The sequence below is a fragment of the Capra hircus genome, chromosome 3, assembly GCF_001704415.2.
Source record: "Capra hircus breed San Clemente chromosome 3, ASM170441v1, whole genome shotgun sequence".
NCBI lineage: Eukaryota > Metazoa > Chordata > Mammalia > Artiodactyla > Bovidae > Capra > Capra hircus.
In genome coordinates this window covers 68,241,597-68,262,056 of record NC_030810.1, presented here as the reverse complement: position 1 = coordinate 68,262,056, position 20,460 = coordinate 68,241,597, and the positions used below count along the sequence as shown (strand labels likewise).

The 20,460-nt window shown below is 32.6% G+C and overlaps 1 protein-coding gene across 14 annotated transcripts in view; it reads left to right on the top strand.

Annotated features, from left to right (window-relative positions):
- The window catches only part of ZNF644 (zinc finger protein 644), a 95,252-nt gene extending 81,226 nt beyond the window's left edge, over window positions 1-14,026 (top strand). For 12 of the 14 annotated variants that reach the window (XM_018045741.1, XM_018045742.1, XM_018045740.1 and 9 more), the window contains 2 exons: window positions 11,428-11,530; window positions 12,320-14,026. In XM_018045741.1, coding sequence (XP_017901230.1) covers window positions 11,428-11,530; window positions 12,320-12,512 — 296 coding nt within the window. In that variant the 3' untranslated portion in view covers window positions 12,513-14,026. The remainder of the gene's footprint in view (window positions 1-11,427; window positions 11,531-12,319) is intronic. The other 2 variants (XM_018045743.1, XM_018045745.1) reach the window with 2 other exon arrangements.

Sequence of the window (20,460 nt, the reverse complement as noted above, 5' to 3'; positions counted from 1 at the left end):
TTACATTTATAAACTCCACATACCTATTCTCTTCTTCCATATTATTTTCACTGGTATAAAATAATGGTCCCAGCCTATTATCCTGGAGGGTTCCACTGAGTTATTGTAAGGCATTCCTCAAGTCGTATGAGTAAAAGGCATTATTTTTTAAGAATACGTAGATGCCGTTTTGAGGAATAAATTACAGAATCTTTTTTTTTTAATTTACCTTAATTCATGTATATCACAAAACTGAAACAATGTAAAGGGAAAATAAGTAGAACTTAAATCTCTATTCTCCTAGTCCAAGCAGATTTGATTGATGTGTATTTTTAATTATGTGGCCTACTTTGGAAGAAAAACCGTAGATCCTTGATGAAATGATCAAGGCATGCTTTGATTCCTATAGTAGAATAAACTCCCAAGCCTTCTTAGAAGCCGCCAGCTCCTGGCCTTGTCTCTGGGAACTGGTGGCTTTTTGAGAAAGAGAAATATTCCAACTATCCTGAAGAGAATGAAAAGGATGCTCCTCTGTTTCTCAAATATTTATTTACTGATGACTCAAATACTTCTAATGTTATAGTTCTCTATTCTTTTGGGGAGGTGGTTATTGACATTTTTGAGACCTCACTATGACCCCCATCCCAGAAACATGTACTTTATCATCCATAGATAAAATATTTTCTATATGTAGGCTTTATATATAGATGATAACCATTGAAGGTTTTCATCCATGGGCACTTCCTCTGGTAAAAGCTAAGAAAGAGGAGATGCCAACTAAAAATGAAGTGGAAAGAATACAGAACTGGGGAAATCTGGAGCCCTAAGAAATCTTTGTGTGTATGTATGTGTGTGTGTGTGTGTGTGTGTGTGTGTAACAGTTACAAGATGCCAGAATTATGCAACATCAAACTCATTTCAATGATCACAGATATAAATCCTAATTTAAGTAAAAGGAAATAATGAAGAAGGTAGGAAAGTTTGGAAATTAAGGACATGAAAGAGGTAGGCATACTTGGAACAGAGGAGTTCAGTTGTCAAAAAAGAGTAAACTTCACAGATTTAAATTTTGCCCAGAACTGACCTAGTTTATCATCCACTGGGCAGGTTCAAATAAATTGTTAATGATTTCCATGTGCCTTCAGTTGTGGATAATCATCCATGAAGCTGTTTTACTGTTTTTTAGTGGATTTTTGTCTAAAGAGGCTATTTCTAAAGGGTTACTTTATATCCTACATTACTGTAAATTCAAGATGTACTTCTTATTCAAGAATTTTTTTACAGTTAATATAGACTATACTATTATTGGTAGACTTCTTTTTCAGGTTTGTTCTCTATAGATTGTTTTACATGTCTGCACAGATTTTTTTCCTGGTTGATTCTTTGTATAGTCTAATAAGAACATTATTCGTTTTCATTAAAGATTAGAAATTTCATGCAGTTTATTTTAAATGGTTTTGGACTTTTACTTTATTGGCTTTTGTGTTTAATATTCTTATAATTAGTTAAATGGTATTTTTTATACTGGCAGTATTTGAAACAGTATATTTACTAAGCTACTAACAGAGTGACTGAGTAATAGTGCCTCTTTCACTCTCATAAGTGTACTGGATTGCACAATAAATTATAGGGTCACTCTGGTTATTAAAACTTTTTAATATTTGAAATTATTCAAGATAAAGTGAATTGTGTCAACTTAATTTGGAAATAAAAAATTTTGAGGTCAAAGTAAAAGTGAATTTTTGACAGATAAATAAAGGAAAATAATTGGAGTTGATGTAGAGAGAATGTTGTGAAAGGAGATATACCTAAGATGAATGCATGTTCGTATGATGCTTTTCTGTGGTAATAGCAATCTGTCATCTCCTAAAAAGAAGGAAACATAACCGTGGTATTCAGTATTTTTATTGGAATTCCATTTTACATCTTGACCCTGTATATTCATACATATATACACTTGTTCACTGATTCACTCATCTGAATTGAGTATGATGTACTCTGATATTTTCTGTTGTATTCTTTCACATTAAAAATTAATACTGGTCATGACCCAGTGAATTGATTTCTACCCGGTGAGAAGCCACTACACACAGACTGAAAACACTTCCCTTAAGTGTCTTGTTTGGAAACTAATACTGATTAGAATCAACAATAATAATAGTTTGGAAATCATAACACTCACTTGTGGCAGCAAGTGAATTTTCTTTACTCATATTCAAATGTTTATCTGTAGGTCATGTTTTTTAATCTCCTCACTTCAGCATTTAAAGTATTAATAAATTGGGAATTTCTAGATACTTAAAATTAATGCAAGAAAAATAGTTTTACATATGCAGATATTTGGGAGGAAAGCTTCATTTCATTATCTTCAGAATACTTCCCATGATAACATTTTGAAAATAAAGCATGATCGTTGCTTTTCTACAACAACAGACTCATCATTATAATTAAAGAATCACTTTTCCAATGAGAAAAAAATAACTTGAATTTGTACTCAGTCCTTTCAGTCAATACCACTAATGTAATGTATCTACATTCTTTTTTAGTAAAGTCACTTTTATTTTTCATGCCATCCACGTTTAAGCAAACCAGTGGATCATATGTTACTTTATGTTCTGTAGGAGTTCAAGTTCTCTAGTCTAGGCCTTCTTTCAAGGGGAGCTGGGAATTAAGTTGGGTTTGTTTTTCCTTGCTGGCTTTACTAATTGTTTCATTGTTAGATAGAGCCTCAAAAAGAAAGAAAAAGAAAAGATAGCTCATGCTGGTATATTTCTTATAATGTTTAATATGGGTAAGAAAAATAAAATCAGCAGTCATATTCATTCAGAAAAACTTTTAGTCATTGACTGTTGTACCAGGACTGTGCTAACTCTGAAGCTATAAAGAACTTGCACTCCAACTGCAGAAACTTAATGATAGTGATCTGGTAGGACAAGGACAAATAACACTGTTACAGAAGGCCTTGTAAGGTTTCAGCTAGACCCTGAGTGTGAAGGCTGAGTAGCTTGAGGAAGAAGAGATGAAGTGTAGGACATTCCAGGTAGAGCGAACAACATAGTATGGGATAAAGGGATGGAATTTGGAATTCAGGAGTTTTCCTTTTGGGAGAATTAGTTATAGGTGTTTGGGACGATGATAATGCCAGAAAGGTGGAGTTTGATACTTTGAGTGCTTGCTAAAAATGTTAAGAAGTCACTGAAGGATATTTTAAATAAGGAAATGACATGTACCAATTTATGTTTTAAAAAGGTGTTCCTCATGACACTGAAAGGGTTTCTGTAATTTCCTGGCTATAATTTATCTCTGTGGTACTACTCTTCATTAAGGGTATATATCTGTATATTTGTCTGCACAGTAATGTATGATTTATTTAGGATTAGCTACATAGTAAATTGTTCAAGTTGAGTAAATTTTCTAGGTAATGGAAGACTAGTGTCAAAGTTGATTTCATCCTAACCACTTTGCGATGGTAGTGTTTTTAAACTGTTATTCTTATTTCGGCCTGGGTATAATTTAATTATTTAAGTATTTAGAGTCACCTGAACGAATGCTAATTGTTCCATATACCAGCAAAAATTGGGCTATTTGCCCACAATACGAAAAGGTGATTGGCTGATTTATTCACTAATTCAATTCACATTTTCTTCAAGGTGGTTTGTGTACTATGCTAAGTACTCAAGAGATAAATTGGATGTTACAGTATGATATAAGCAAAACACATGTTAAGTGCCAAGTTGTAAGTGTACATGAAATACTTGAGGAAGTTCAGATGAAGAAGTTCTTTCAACCAGACTAGGGCCAAGCAAGGCTTTTGGAAATAGCATCTGATTTGGACCTTGAAAGACTGTTAATTGAAATGGTAATGGGAGTCGGGGAAGGGAAGGAGCATACCTGCAAAGAAGCAACTTGGAACTGTGTGAGACGTTTATTGAAAATACTGAGAAGCAGGAGAAAAGGGAATAGAGTTGGACAGGTAAAGGACATAGAATGCTATTAATAGCATGCTAACCCATAGTGTTGAAATTAGTTTTGTTGAGCAGCCAGTAAAGACTTTTTAAAATGAATTTGTGTGAAACTTTTGAAACTCCTTTTTAAATAAAAATTAAAGGATTTGGTGGGGAAGTGGAGAAATTGTAGATGAGTTCATTTAAGAGTCCTGATTCAGGATAATGGCAGTTGGAATATAAAGGAGGAATAAAAATGCATGGATAAGATTGTGGAATTTAATTAAGTAGAATTTGGCAGATTATTTAGAGGTAGAAGAATAAGGGGAAAGATGGAGATGGCTCAGAGTTTTAAGCTTTGTTATTGAGAAGATGGTTATACCAGCATACAGGTAATGAATCTGCTACTGTGGTGTGTGGTAAGAGAAGGATAACCTTCTTTACTCCTCTGGCCATCATTTATCTAGCAACACCTCATTATCTAGCTGTCTACTGTTAACAAAGCAAACAATCACACTTAACTGAATCAGTACATTTGTTTTTAGGAGAATGGAGCCTAAGAGTTTTGTATTATTATAGCATAAAATGGGAGCCTGGTGGGCTGCCGTCTATGGGGTTGCGCAGAGTCAGACACGACTGAGGCAACTTAGCAGCAGCAGCAGCATAAAATATTTCTATTTTATGATGCCTGCTTTTTTACTGGTCATAGGTTGTGTTTAGGAATTCTATTTGACTGATAATCTTTTTTGACTAATATCTTGTTTTTCATAAAAGTCCTAACTGGTCTCCTAACATTCCTATCAGTTCTGTGGCTTACTCATTTTCTGAGTTTTGATTTTTCTTAACAGTTGACTTAATCTGGATCTGACAGTTTTTGTGTTTGAATTTTTTAACTTGTCTGATATCTTTATAACCTCAGTGCTCATGTTGTGTTTGCTATGATTTCTATTCTAACATAAATCTCTTGAATGCTGTTTATAATATGAATATGAATTAAAATGTAGTAGATTTTATAATAACACTGTATGTTCCTGGCCAGACCTAAACTGTAGATAAATCTACTTTAAGTGGCTTTGTGGAAATAGTAAAATAATACACAGATTTTCTCTTTTGGAGGTTAGAGCAAGAGGATGGCTTGTTGAGACTGGTGGTCCCTCACTAAAGTAAAAAGTGGAAAAGTGAGATTTACTGTTTTTTTGCTGTGTCTAGAGTTTGAGGAATAAGGTTAATTCTTGCTGTCCAGCACTTAAAGTGTGTTTAATTGTGGCCTTGGCTAAAAGTTAGCTAAACCAGAAATTACCTAGTCAACACTGTGTTTGATAATAGTTTAGATTTTGGCTGGAGTGTAAAAAATACTTCAAAATGATAAAAAGCTAAAAGATCTATTGAGATTGTGGATTTGTGACATTTTGATTTACTATTATAATGATTCTGAACTCTATGGTGGACATGATTATAGTAAAAATAATTTAACAAAGTTTTCAATAAGGTCATTTCCTTACTTAACTAATTTTTATAGGAACAATCACTTAATTACTTCCAATAAATATGAAATGATAATTTGGAAATACTGACACTTTTAGAGACCAGGGAATGGGATTGTATTCAAGTGATTCTAAATGTGATTTAGAACAGATTTGTAATTATGTATTTTAATGTTTATTCCAATTTTAGGTATGTCTTAGTCTTAGATAAGAGATGGATATTTAGTGCCTATTGTGTTTAGTAAAACAGCATGCAAATCCAACCTACCTTAAGGAGTAATTTTAAGGCTATTTTCTTATCTTTTACCACAGAGAGGTAAAATAGATTTGCTTTCCTATTTACTCTTAACTAAACAATAAACAATTTGTACCTGGGGTATTATTAGCTTTTAGCTTTTTGCAACCTAGAAAGACTAGTCTGCCTGCAATTTCTGTCTATAAAAATGTGTGATAAAGTTTCATATTTATGTTTAGCTTTCCCCTTTGCACTAATAATACTCAAATATTATTTTACTAGTCATTCCCTCTACTTTGAAATAGGTTTTTAGATACTGAATATATATACTTTTTCTAGTCCCAAGTAGATAACTTCTCTGAACCAAGCACATAAGGCTGTTGCTACCATTAATATTAATACAGCCTCCTACTTGGTAGGGCAAACTCAAGCCACCTGAATCCTCTAGACTGATACTAAGCCATAAACTTGAAGGAAAGTAAATCTGTTTTTCAAATATTTTTCTCTTCATCCTCTTCCAAGTAAAATGTTAAATCATGTAGTACCAAATTAACTTTGCCATAATTGCTCTGTGATCCTAGGTTAGTTACTGTTTTTCATTATTGAGAATAGAAACTTTAAAAATTAATGAAAGTAACTTAGGGCACTAAAAATAAATCCAGTTTTAGAGTGAAAATATCAAGGGAAAATGATGGTGAAAATATACTTCTGAGGTTGCTAGTTGTGAATTATATATGTTTAATTCCAATTGGAAGGGGAGCATTGCTTTCATAACAATGAACTACTTAAACTTCTTTATATGTACATTTTGGGAGTAATGACTGGTTTGTTTATGGCACTGGTTTAGTTATGGTTTGTTTTTGGTAGGTAGGACCAAAGAGTTGGTATTGGCAGTAGGGAAGTCCTTTCCGTTTTTAATGGGCTACAGAGAGTAGGATTTAACAGTTTTTCTCTTAATAGGTTTTTTTTTTTTTTTTTAATGGGCCAAGAGATCAAGAGGTGGAACTGAGGTCAGCCTTTCTCATTTGGGGTAGTTGCTACTCAGAATCTAGAACTGGCTACATAATTTGCAAGATACAGTGAAAAATGAAATTATAGTACCTCATGTTCAGAAATTATTAGGAATATCCAGACTGTAACAACAGAGCATTAAACCATGTGGGATGCTGTGTGACTGCACAAGTTGTACACCCACTAAGTCTGTCTTGTAAGTACTTTTTGCAAAGAGAAAAGTATACACTGAAGAAAAAAGAATTTAGGTTCTCAACAAATGATTTCCCCAAACCCACATCCCTATTTTATACAAGCTAACACGTTTCTCTTCACCCCCTTAGTTGGGGCTGAGGGGAAGAAAATGCTGTTTGCACAGTCTTTTGTGTGCTTGGGGCTTATGGGTCTTGAAGGATAATGGCAGCAACTAGAATTGAGTTTGTTTATCTATCTCACACCTCTGCACCTCTTGGAACATAAGTATCTTCTTCCCACATCACCACTGGCATTACCTCCATCATCAGCTTGTTAATGGTGCTAAGAATGTTGACTTATCTGTTCATGTCATTTTAATCCCTGCTGTTATCCTGAATGAGCTCATAGCTACCATTGGCCTGCCCACCTTATATAGGTCAACTAGATGGAGAAGAAATTTTCTCTAGAAGGGATGTATATATACATATATGTGTGTGTGTGTGTACACACACACTCTAGAATGCCTCTTATTCTGGATGTGTGTAACGTGGCCCTTGTATTAGGTTTGACTTTACCCTCAATATGGCAACAATCAGGTAGGAACAAAACAGATGAAATAGGGCTTTTGACTAAACGGGTAGGGAAGGATGATAGCAGATAACAATATTTTGGTGATGAATAATTTAATTTAGTTACAATGTTAGTTCTTGACCATAGAGGCTTCAGATGTTTCTAAGAAGAAAACTTCATTCTTTGAGGTCATTTGTGTAGTGAATTAAAAAGAAAATGAAATTCACTGAAGCAATTATGTATATAATGGGCAGAAAGGTGGAAGTGGCAAAAGGACTTATGTTAGAACCCAAAGTAAATTACTTTTCTTCTGTGTATAAAGCTAATGTCTCAGAAAGCAGGCTTGAATTTATCATATTATTTATTGATTTGCTTTTCACTGATCCGGTTCAGTTCTTTAGACACAACTGTTGTATTTTGTAGTATAGCAGTTGGATGTTCTATTTGAGGGCTCATAGTCTGTTGTATTTCTGTCTCATTCCTATCTATCAAAACAGCTAGCTGTTTTACTGAAAGGTGTATTCTAAAAAATATTTATATGACCTTACAGCTCAACTCAATTTATTCTTCTTACAAGTAAAATATTACTACCAGTAGCAATGTGGATCCTTTATAAATCAGATAACTGCAAAGTATTTTTTTTTTACAGTCTAATGGTTAAAATTGATCACTTCAAATATTATCTGCCACCCTAAATAGGAAGATTTGAGTGATTGGGTTTATTCATTTCTGAAGAAGCAGTTATATTCAAGGAGAAAAAAATTAAGAATTTCCAAAACTAATTTAATTTAATTTAACTAATTTTGTAAATTTCAAGTATGCAAACAATGCTAGATTTAAAATACTTTGAAACAGAAAAACGGTATATGTCTGGTTTGGTTTTTGACAGTAACAAATAAGGGCAAATAAAATTGTAAAGAAAGCCTTTTATTAATATAACATTATCTATTTGGCAGATTATTCATATAAATAACTTAAATAAACTTTTAGTTTGTCAGAAATATTGATGAGCCCCATTATACTAAAACTGACTTCCGTTAGTGATGTTGTTTTTAATGTTCTAATGATTTCTGGTACAGTCCAGAATGAAATGGCTTTTCCCTTGAGGTAATAAAATCTGTTTTGAGAACATTTGTGTAATTGTCTTGTTCGTACATCATCTTTTTCATTTAGTGGAACACTTTGTGTTAATCATCTTTTTAATGTAGAGATTACCATATAGATGTCCCTTTTGTGTGCATATTTATAATATGTTAAATATTCTTACACATTTTTCTAAAATTTTGGGCAGTATTGTAGGGGTGACAGTTGGATGTTGTTATTAGAAAAAAAATATTCCTGTTAAATGTATTCATATTTTATGTTCTAACATAAATGACATTTCAGGGGATAAGAAATTTTAAAGTGGTGATGGAGATATTAAGATAATAGAGATATTTAGGTGTAATTACCAGAGGCCCCTGGTTTTTAACATTTTAACTTTATGGACAAGTTTCCAAGGATTCTCAATACTTGTTATTCCCTAAACTTACTTAGAACTCTTAAGTACTAGAGATTCTCAATCATATGCTGACAGAGTTGTCCTACTTTCCAAACTCATAATACCTTCAAATATTAATTACAACAAAAACTATGGTATTCTCATTTAAAATTTAGATCTGATCATTCATAAGACAGCTTAAACTTCAGAGTTTCTAGAATTCATATAATATCAAAAGTCAGAAAAACTCTTATTTCCCTCTGTTAAAGTAAAAAACATTTCTACACCTCTGAGTAAATATTTCCAGTTCCATTTTTTTAAAGTATCACAGCATCTAAATGTGATTTAAATGTTTTATAACTGACTGGTATATCATTCTTTTACAGACTTCCCCATCACCCTCTGTCCCTCTTCCTCAATTTGCTTTACACACCTAACGTTATAGCACTCTGTGAACAAATATTTAAAGGATGGTTACAATATATTTTATTTGTATCCTACAGTAATTTATTTACATTTTAGAAGAAATTTGAATACAATGTGGCAATTTTGACAACCCAGGAAGCTCATCAAAGATTCTGTATGTAATCTCATCAAAGATTCTGTCTGTAATCTCATGATACACCAAATGGTTCCCCTATTCCATGTAACAGAGACAGGGATTGTGTGTGGTTTACCTTATAGATAAGAAAAGAGGAGCTGACATCCAGTAGCACTTAACCCTTTTTGAGTTCCTTAAACTCTTGTAGTGTATGAATTTCTTTGAAATTCACCTAAATTCAAATTGCTCACCGAGGCAACTAGAAAGAAGAATGTGCTGATTAGAGAGTATGTGTTACCTCATTCTTTCTACTGGTTGTGAAGAACCTAGTTTCTACATACAAGCTAGACTGGCAAGTGAAGAAAAGTGTGACTGCTAGCAACATGTTCACTTAACCAAATGATGCAGAAGTGTTCTGCAGGAACTACAGTATATATTACACAGTGGCAGAACAAATTTCTGTTCATATGCTGTTTAAATGTCAAAGGTTAAATTACTGGGTTTTTCTTTATTTTTCGTTGCAGAAGTATTCATTGAGTTCCTACCATGTGCCAGGCTCTTGTATGAGCTAACTAATGAGAACCTTGTAAGATTTTTCTGTTCCAGATTTTGGTTGTTTAGCTTTGAAGCAGCCGTTCTTAAATACATAACTTGAATTCCTGTAGTTCTTTACTTATTAGATTCTTCTTCTGAGGATAAACAGAGAAAGACTTTTAAAGAGGCAAGTGATAGGAAGCAAAAGACAGTGGCTTCAATGAGATTTAGGCTTCTCATGGTTTTTAATTTTCTATATGACATTTCTGTTAGCATTGCCACTTGACTACTGTAAGAAACAGTAGTCTGTTTACTGGTTTTTAATATTAGCATCTGTTCTTTTGGAACCTGGACTTTGAAAACTCATTTCACACAATCATTGAATAGCCAATTCCTATTCTCTCTTCCCTAGAATTTTTCCAGGGCATTTCACATGACAGGTTAACAGAAGAAAATTCATTTGGACAACTCTTCTGTTACATTTGTTTCCCTTCCCCCTTGGGCCCCTAGAGATAAATTCTTACCATCTCTTCCTGCTAATTGACCAGCAGCACCCTGGAATACTATCATCACTTTGTCCAAAGGAATGGTGTAGTTGTATGTAAAGAATAAAATGTTACGTCCCATCTGTTCCTACCTATGAAAAAAATCTCTTTTCTTTATTAAATTAGATTTTTTTAAATAAATGATTAAAGGAGAAGTCAAGTAACAAATTTCAAGAACAGTTAGCACTAGAATTTTGATGCACTTTAACGTAAAAATCTTTTTTTTCCCTTTTTAATCACATTTTTAAAATAGAAAATAATGTAACAAATAGTCATCATTTAATTTGTGGTCCATTTGTTAACTTATGTGAGATAATCTGGATCTATTTTTCTAGTAAAATAGAACATATGCTTGTATATACAATACAGATTCAGTTTAAAAATGAAAGTTGAGCATTCTTTGTCCTTTCAAATGTAGGGCTAGCTTATAATTTTAAGAGCTATTTATTATTGTAAAATTCAAGATGAATTGCATTGAACTTTTTACTAAGTTTTCAAAGTATGTGAAATCTGATTAATGGAGAAGTAATCAAATGCAAACTTGATGATCTTATATAAGACATTATAGTTTTCCTGGAACTAAGATTTAACCAGATATTAAAATAATGTATATACGATTGTAAGAGAAAAGATTGCCATTGCTGTGGTAATTGACCACTTTCGTAATTTCAAGTTGTTTTAGTTTTATCTTCTCAGTTCTGATTTGGTATGGTTAAGCATTGTTTGAAAAATGAGTACAAGAAGAGTATATGCTGATAGTATTACTGCTGTTAGAGAACCAGCTGCAAGTTAGTGCATGCTTCAGGGAATACGAATGAATGCAGACATTTTCTAACTTGATTTAGATGGTCTGACCTCCCAAGAAGTATCTGTATGTATGTGTACTTAGAATATATAAGAAATGTTAAGTCTTTTTCTTCCCCTTTTTAGCCTTAGATTGTAAGCAAAAGAAATCAAGGTCAAGATCCGGAAGCAAGAAGAAACTTTTATCATTACCTCATGGTGCTGACGAGGTTTACATTCTCCGATGCAGGTATATGTCTGTATTACCTAATCTGCTCAGTTTCTTCAGATTTTGCTTTGAGACGTACTAGTTATTTTGTTTGAGATTTTTAATTTTTGACTGAAGGTACAGTCTCAAAAATCAAGTTACAAATGAACTTTCAGAGACAGACTTAAAACCTTATATGGCTCATAATATGCTGTACTTCAGCAACTAATCAAGTTTTTTATATTAGCGAAGGGCCTCTATGATATTGTGATTTGTAAAAGTGGCTTTTTTTGTTGTTGTGTTTTATTCCTGTTCTTTGTTTCCTTTAATTTGATGTTTTTCACATTGTCTTGACTTCCTGCTTATTGGAAGTATATTTTCTCTCCACTCGTACTTCTGAGTGTAGATATACAGACTCATTCACACTTCCTTCCATACTCATCCTCATGCAATTTAAGGAATTCTAAATTGAAGAGTGCATTTTTGAAAAAAAAGAAATAGTGCATTTTGAAATTAAGATGTGTAGGTGTTAAGACCTTTTAATTAATTTTTATAGCAATGTTCCCATCTCTGCAGGTATTACTAGAGTTAGTATGAATTGGCAGTTTTGATATTACGTTTAATCATTTTGACCTCACAGGTATTTAGAAGCTGTTGTCTAGTACTATCTTCAGTATAAAGTTTGCCCTTTGTGTTCATGAATTTTATGGGAATTGGGTTTTTTGGAAGGGGGGAATTGGTTTTAAATAAAGGGAATCGATTATGTTAAGAGAACTGTTAAATAAAGGGAATTGGTCATGTTAAGAGAACTGTTATCAACTTCTTCTATAGGTTTTGTGGCCTGGTCTTTCGTGGACCATTGTCTGTTCAGGAAGACTGGATTAAGCACTTACAACGACACATTGTAAACGCTAATCTTCCACGGACTGGAGCTGGCATGGTGGAAGTCACATCACTACTCAAAAAGCCTGCCTCCATTACAGAAACTTCATTTTCTCTACTAATGGCAGAAGCAGCTTCATAGAACAAGAAAACCTTTTAAATAGCAAATTTGAATTGGATGTAAATTTGAAATTCTTTGTCTTGTTTTTTCAAAGCCACATTAAATTATCCATTTATAAATACTAAAGCAGGAAAATGGGGAAAAGTGAATGAGAGTGACATCAGAGCAAATTGAGTACTTCAAACAGTAAGTAGTCTCTATATTTTATATAGGATGGAAGAAGTGTTTCTAAGGTTTACTACATTTAAGTCAGTTAACTGTGTTCACTCAATGAAAGACCAGTACATGTAAGCAGTTATTAATAAACTGTTGCACATGGATACTTAAAGACAGACTAATTGGAAAATTATGTTTTCTGCAGTGTTACCAGAATCAAGGTTCTGTTTATTCCCCACAAGACTTGCATTGAAAAATAAGATATTATATTTTGTTTGTATATATTTTCTGTTTTGTATAATACCAGGAACTGCTAACTAAATTTACTCAACTTAGGGCATTAAATATCATGTACTTCATAGTTTGAGACTGTTCACTCAAATAGGGCAGAGTACTATTCTATCTAGACGTGTAAGTGTTTTTTTTAAATCACATGGAACGGTTTTTTTTTTTATACTAAAAAGTGGAGGGAGATTTGTTTAAACAAGTATTTCTAAAAGAAATATGTACATAGTCCTGGAAATTATTTGTGGTAAGGAAATATTCTTTACTCCAGTTGCATTTCTCAGACAATAAAGTGGTGCATCCATGCTACCTCCTACTTTGTCAACAAAGATGCTATTTACCCTTTACATTTTTGTATCATAATAGATTTTAAAAAAATCTAATATTCTTTATTGCAAGACATCCTTTTGTTAACAGATTTGTTTCTTTTTAATGTTTTACCTAAAATTTGACATGCTTACAGGACAGGTTTGCCTCTTTATTTAACATTGTAGAAATGTAATTAATAAACAATGCTCACTACACGGTTTAGAATAGGCTTTCTCATTTATAGTCTCTTCCAAATTTGATCAGTTAACAAAACTTAATATACCAATTGAAATATTTCTACATATGATGAGAATGTTTACAATTTAAATTTTAGAACTTGTTTTGGATGTGATTATATGTACGAAAATCGTGTAACACTATGCTCATGCTAAGAACCGACATAATGGAATTACTGAAATAAATGTGCTGTGAGGAATGGAAAATATGGTGCAGATGTCTTGGTCATGATAAATTGTGATTCTCCTTTTAAATTCCTTCCAAAAACAGATTAGTTCTTTTAATCTGAAATCAGATTCCTTTACAAATAACAGTTTTTGTATGCAAGCACCATTTCATTTTATTTCATGTAGTATGGCTAATACTATAGTTGAAACAAGGATATGCATTGATACTTTTCTTCGTATGTAAATAAAGTTAAAAGCAGTTAAAATAAGGAGTATTTTGGTAGAGTATATATACATACCTCACTGCCAGTGAAATTGCTTTCCTATGATATATCTCCTTACCAGAAAAATCTCTAAATAAAAAAAGACTTAAGAAAATTATAATGTCTATAGTGTGAAACATTCTTACTTTTATCACTGGTAGAAATTGTCCACTTGAGTTTGTGTTTCATTTGATTTATGTTGTTTATACATAGCTGGTTACTTTATTCACGTACTTGATATGTAAAATTAAGAAATTGAACTAAATGAATCATTCCCAACCAATGGTCTCCTGATCCCTGGAGTATATAGTAGATAGGAAAAAGTAATTGTATAAAATTATTTTCATTTTGCCAAAGATGTAATAGAAACTGTGTGTGTCTCTATAATGATGAGTCTAACTAAAACATCAAATTTCTTAACTTTTGACTGAAAATATACCAAGTCTGTGTTTACCAGTATTCCTATATTAGGTTTCATTGATATAAACATCTTCTATATTCAAATAGAATATATTTTTAAAATTGGAAGTCATACTACTGCATAATAAGTAGTGTTCAGAAATTAAGTGGTAAAAAAAGAATCCTGGCAGGAAGACTAGCAATCACCAGAGCTCCTTTCAACTCTAATTTTTATAGTTCTTCTGTTTGATTTTATTATTAAACAGCTGTCAAGTTGTAGGAATACAAGTAGAATAGGTGGTTTGACCACAGATTTCATAAGCAAACTTAAATTTTTTACATTAAACTATTTTTAAAACAATGTTTCTTCAGGATGTAAGAAAGAAATAAATTATCAAATATAGTAGTTCAAATTGGAAACAGTAAGCCAGAGGGATTCCTGAAAAGTAAATTAAACAAAGAACATTTCTCATAATAAAGATACTTGGGTTACAAAAATTTTTTAGTTTCTTGGGGAGCACAGTTCATCTTTCACTTGGCAACTAGAAAGTTAATGATATATTTTCGTTTGGCTTCCACTAAAAAATTATAAAATGTTGTTTTAAATTATATGATTGACTTTCATGTTAAAACATGTCCTATTTCAGTATTCAGTATTGCCAATTGTCTTTTACAGTTATTTTATCATTGCCTAAGATATTTGAGCTTCTTTTTCTTTTTTAAATAGTATTGATTTATTTAATAGCATTAAAACAAAAAAAGTTAACCTCTTCAAATTAGTATTTTCCGCTATGCTTCTTTAGAATAGATTAGAACCATGGCATAGCTATTATCTCTATTTTAGATTTCAATTTAATTAGATTTTTTTAAGGACATACCTATAACCTCTCAGGGACTGTACAGTTAAAACATACTGATCCAAAATATAGCTTTGATTTTTTTTTCTTCACTAAGAAAGTGTAATATCTGCTCATTTTAGAAATATTTAGAAAATGAAAAAATTAAAAATGGGTAAAATCACTTGTGGTACTACTACTCAAACACATGTGTTGGGTTGACCAAAAAGATCATTTGGATTTTTCCATAAGATCTTACAGAAAGCCAGAACAAACTTTTTGGCCGATCTGATACTTTTAACAGCTTGTTAATGTTTCTTTCTCTTGTCTTACTGTTTCAGTGTAGTTATAAATGTAATTATTATAATGTATTCCCCTCAGTATCCCATTTTCCCAAGTTTATTTGAAATATAAGTGCTGCATTGTATAGACTAATCTTTGATACTTGATCTTGAGCATTTTCCACCACCAACAACCAGTTCTTTGATTCTCCAGACAATAGTTGGGTGTCCAACAGTTTAAATCAATTCTGACATTAATTACCTGGAGTTAATGTCAGACTCCATGGGTTAAAGGGGTCAGTCCCAAAAGACTGCTCACACTTCAGATGCCAGTCACAAATATCGGGTCACCTATACTTGAGATGACTGGCTATAAATCAAAGATTGCCATGACTGACTCTTCAGGTTTGATAATTTGCTAGAATGGCTCACAGAACTCAGAAAAAGACTTGACATTACCAGTTTATTATAAAGAACATAACTCAGGAACAGTGAAATGGAAGAGATGCATAGGGCAAGGTATGCTAGGAAGGAAGGTGGCATGGAGCATCTATATCTGCACTTTCTGGGTGTACCACCCTTCCAGCACCTTGATGTGTTCACCAACCCAGTAGCTCATCCCTTAGGGGGTTATTATGGAGGTTTCATTGTTAGGCTTTATTGATTAAATAATTGGCCATTGGTGATTAACTTACTCTCTAGCTCCTTTCCTCTCCCTGACGGTTTCGGGAGGTGGTGGGACAGAAAACTCCAACCCTCTAATCATCATGCCTTGGTCTTTCTGGTGACCCACACCCATTCTGAAGATATCTGGGGGCCCCCAGCCACCTCTCATGTCATTACCATTTAAAAGACACTTTGATCACCCTGGAGATCTTGAGAGTTTTAGGAGATATGTGCCAGGAACCAGGGACAAAGACCAAATATTTATTTTTATATCACACTAGATGTAACACTTCTAGGAGACAAAAACTAGTCAACATCAATAATATTTCAAACCATGAACTATAATTAACATTCACTCCTGGTATGGAAGGTAGCTATCCAATTTATTTCAACAGTGGGAATTTGGTGGTTTCTTTTTTTGAGGGCCAGTTACTGATATTTAGTCAATAGCTCGTAACCGATTTCTTGCTTCTTCAGCCTATATTATAGACATAGGTACAACATTGTTCTTTCTTGATTACTTTGATGACAAATAATTGAATATTTTTAATTGCTTAGGTAGACAACAGTAATAAGTAAAAGTTAATTGATACCTCATTCTTAAATTAAATCGAAAGTCAAGATGAACCGAGTGGTTATACTCTAATGTTACAGAGTTTTTAAATGTTATTAAAGTTTTAGACAAAGTTTTATACATTCTCCACATTAAAAGTTTGTCCTTTCTATTCTAGTTTTTCTGTTTTATAGACTATTCCTTTTTAAAAAAACACGAACTCATTGTCATGCTGTGTAGAAATTAACCATTTATTTATTCTCTTAGCTGTAGATCCATAAGCGTTTTCATACCACTAAGTATTATTCCTAAGTATGCTTTAAATTTTTGCATAGTGTACCATCGTACCACATATTATTGCACCTCCATTGTTGATCATTTGTGTTGTCTCTAGGATTTGGGTATTATAAAGAGTGCTTCTGATCAACATTCCTATAGTGCATTGTACACTATACAGATCCAAAATTATTTTTATGATGAATTTCTAGTAGTAGAATTGGTAGATTAAAGAGTTGGATATGGCTCACACATTTGAGATTTTATATATGAATGTTCCAAATTGTTGTACAGAAGGGCCATATAACTTTATGCTCCTACGTGCAGCTTATGAGTATGGCTTACAATTCCTCTTGTCCTTGCCATTGTAGTCTTTAAAACTTTGCTTATTTTGGTAAAAAGTAGTATCTTGTTCATCTTTAAGTGACAAATGAAAACAAAGGAAGTGAATTTTTTATCACAAAGGCATTGACTTTCTGATTTAAAATAAGAATACATGTGAATATGATCTACTAGATGATGTGTTTAAAATTACTTCAACTCTGATTTTATAATAGACCAGTGGTATAATAGGGAGTATAAGCACCCTTATACTCCATAGTCCTTGAAGAGATCTTTGATTATTATTTATTCCAAAAGCTTGTTTGTATATCAATATGCGTTCTTCTGTGAGTTCCACAAAACTTCTCAGAGACTCAAATTGGGCCATGACCACCACAGCCACCACCACCACCCCCTCACCCCACCTCCAGAAGTAAGGAATAGCTACTTTGAAAGTATCATGTGTTGCCATATCAACTGTCAGGTGGTTTATATTTTTATTACAATTGAGGCAAATTCCCAAAAATCTTCTGACGTAGATTTTTTTAATATGGTAGAAAGAAGAGATAGTGTGAAGTTTTGCCTCTTCTGAACAAATTGGTAAAACAGATAATTATTTGTTTTTTAAAACTAGTATTTGATTTCTTAAAGATATACATCTAGAGAATTAGTTCTTTCTTAAACTATTAAGGTCATCCTCTGAAATTTTATTTTTCTATTGATTGGCAGATTTCAGCAAATACTTTCAGTAAGGAGCTTTTAGATAATGTTTAGTCCCATTTATAACTTAAAACTTTAAAATTTTTTTAAATTTCATTTATAAAGTCAATATATTGGTTCTGTTTTGAGAATCTTGGTACCTGATTTAAAACCTTCTTAAGTACATAAATATATTTTATAAATACAATAAACTTAATAAATATGCAGAACCTTAAATTCTCTTGAATATTTCAATGCCTCGTATGACTTGCAAGTCAAAGTTGACTACTCAACTATACAAAGTAAAATTTGGAAAGTTGAACTATAAATCTAATAGGCCAGGTTTTCTTTTTTTTAATATAAATTTATTTATTTTAATTGGAGGCTAATTACTTTACAATATTGTAGTGGTATTGCCATACATTGACATGTCTTGCCAGGTTACTTTTTGATGTAAAGTTCTAAGCATATGACCATTTAAAGAAATACAGATTCTTTACCACAGAGCCACCTGGAAAGCCATCTTAATCACTACAAGAACAGAATGTAGAACATTGCCAGCACTCCCAATTCTCAGCTCCAATTAAATTCACCCCCTCCCATTCCCGTTTTTCTGACCTTTCTAATATACAAGTTGATCTTCTAGGAATGCATATAGTTTAGTTTTGCATGTTTTTTTTCTTTTACAGAAGTGGAATTAATACCATATGTATTCTTTTGTGACTCGTTCCCTTTGGTTAATGTTGTCTTTGGAATTCATCTTTATTTTTCCCATAGCTGTAGTTTATTCATTTTGTTGTTGTATATTATTACATATCTATATATGACACCATTTAATTATTCATTTTATATTGATAAACATTAAGGTTGTCTTTGCATGTTTTTTGACTTTTGAAAGCTGTGAAGCTATGAACATTCTTGTCTGTCTTTTAAACATCTGCAAGTTTCTCTAGGGTGGTATATGCCAAAGAGTAGAGTTTTTTGATCATAGAGTATATGCCTCTTAGACAAAGCCGGACTGTTTTCCAAGATGACTGTACACATATATACTGTCATGTGGAATTCGTAAGAGTTCTCATTCCTCCCTGTCTTCAATGATACAATTGTCAGACTTAAATTTTTGCCAGTTGTTGAGTGTTAATGATGTTTCATTGTGAATTTAATTTACGTTCCCCTAGTTTCTATCAGATTGAATAATAACCTTTTTTATGTTTGTTTATTTTTCCTCTTTTGAGAAATAAATTGACAAATTGCCCATTTTTTTCTGTTGGAGTATCTGTATTGTTTCATATTGATACTTAGGAATTCCATTAATTCTTAGGTTATTAGGTGTTGTAGGTATCTTCTACTTTGTCAGTCTGTTTTTCCATTTGCAATTATAGTGACTGTTGGTGAACAGTTCTTATAATTAGATACATCCTTTTGAATGTTCCTGTTTATCTAAAGATGCCTGTGTTCTCTTAATTCTTGAAGGATATTTTTATTGGCTATAGAATTCTATCTGAAGTGGCAGTTATTTTCCCCCTGCATATTGAAGTTATCATCCACTATTTTCTGCCTCATTCTTGCAAGTTCATCTGTTACTCATTTTAAAATAACCTGTCCTATATTTTTTAGCTGCTTTCAAGATCTTTATCTTTAGTTTTCTAAAGTTTTTACTATGAAATGTCCTGTTGGGAATGCCTTTTGTTATTGTCAAGTTTGGGAACTCTGCTGGGCTTCTGGAAATTTCCTAGACCTTGTCTATAAACTTATTTTTCCTGCCTCACTTTCTAGCTCCCTTGTTCTTCTGGAACTCCAGTTAATGTGTGTTAAATCCTTCTCACTGCATCCTCTGGATTTTTTATCTTCTCTTCCCTATTTTCTATCTTTATATTTTGGTGTTATATTCTAGATCATTTCTTTTAACTTATCTTCCAGCTTACTGATTCTCTCAGTTACTGTTAAATCTCATCCACTGAGATCTTAATTTTGGTTATGATTTTTTTTCAGAATTTCTGTTGGTTTTTTTCAGATGTGCTTTTCTATTGTTTCTAGTATCCTACTTGGATATTTTATCTTTGAATATGGTCTACATGATTGCTTTTATATCCTGCCTCTGATAATTCCAGAATATTAAATAATTATGGATCCAAGTTTATTGATAGTTGCCTTTTCTATTTCTTGTTCATGGTGTCTTGTTTTCTTGTGTGCCTTTATGTTTAACGACATGGTGAACATTATATTTGGAAACAATTATAGAACTATGTTGAAGTCTGGTATTGTCCCTCATAGAGTTTTCATTTACTTCTGTCAGGTGCCTCAAGATACTGCCAGCTTAGAACACCTTAGTCCAGGTTCAAGGTTTGCATTTCTCTGGTCTATCCAGATGACCCAAAGTCAGATTGTAAGAGCTGTGTCATGGGAAGGTTATAGAAAGGTTTGCATACTGCTGGTTTTACCTTTTACCCTGTGAATATAGTTTTATTTTCCTAGCCCAAGGCCATTGAATGTGTGACTTATTTTCATAACTCTCTCTTCC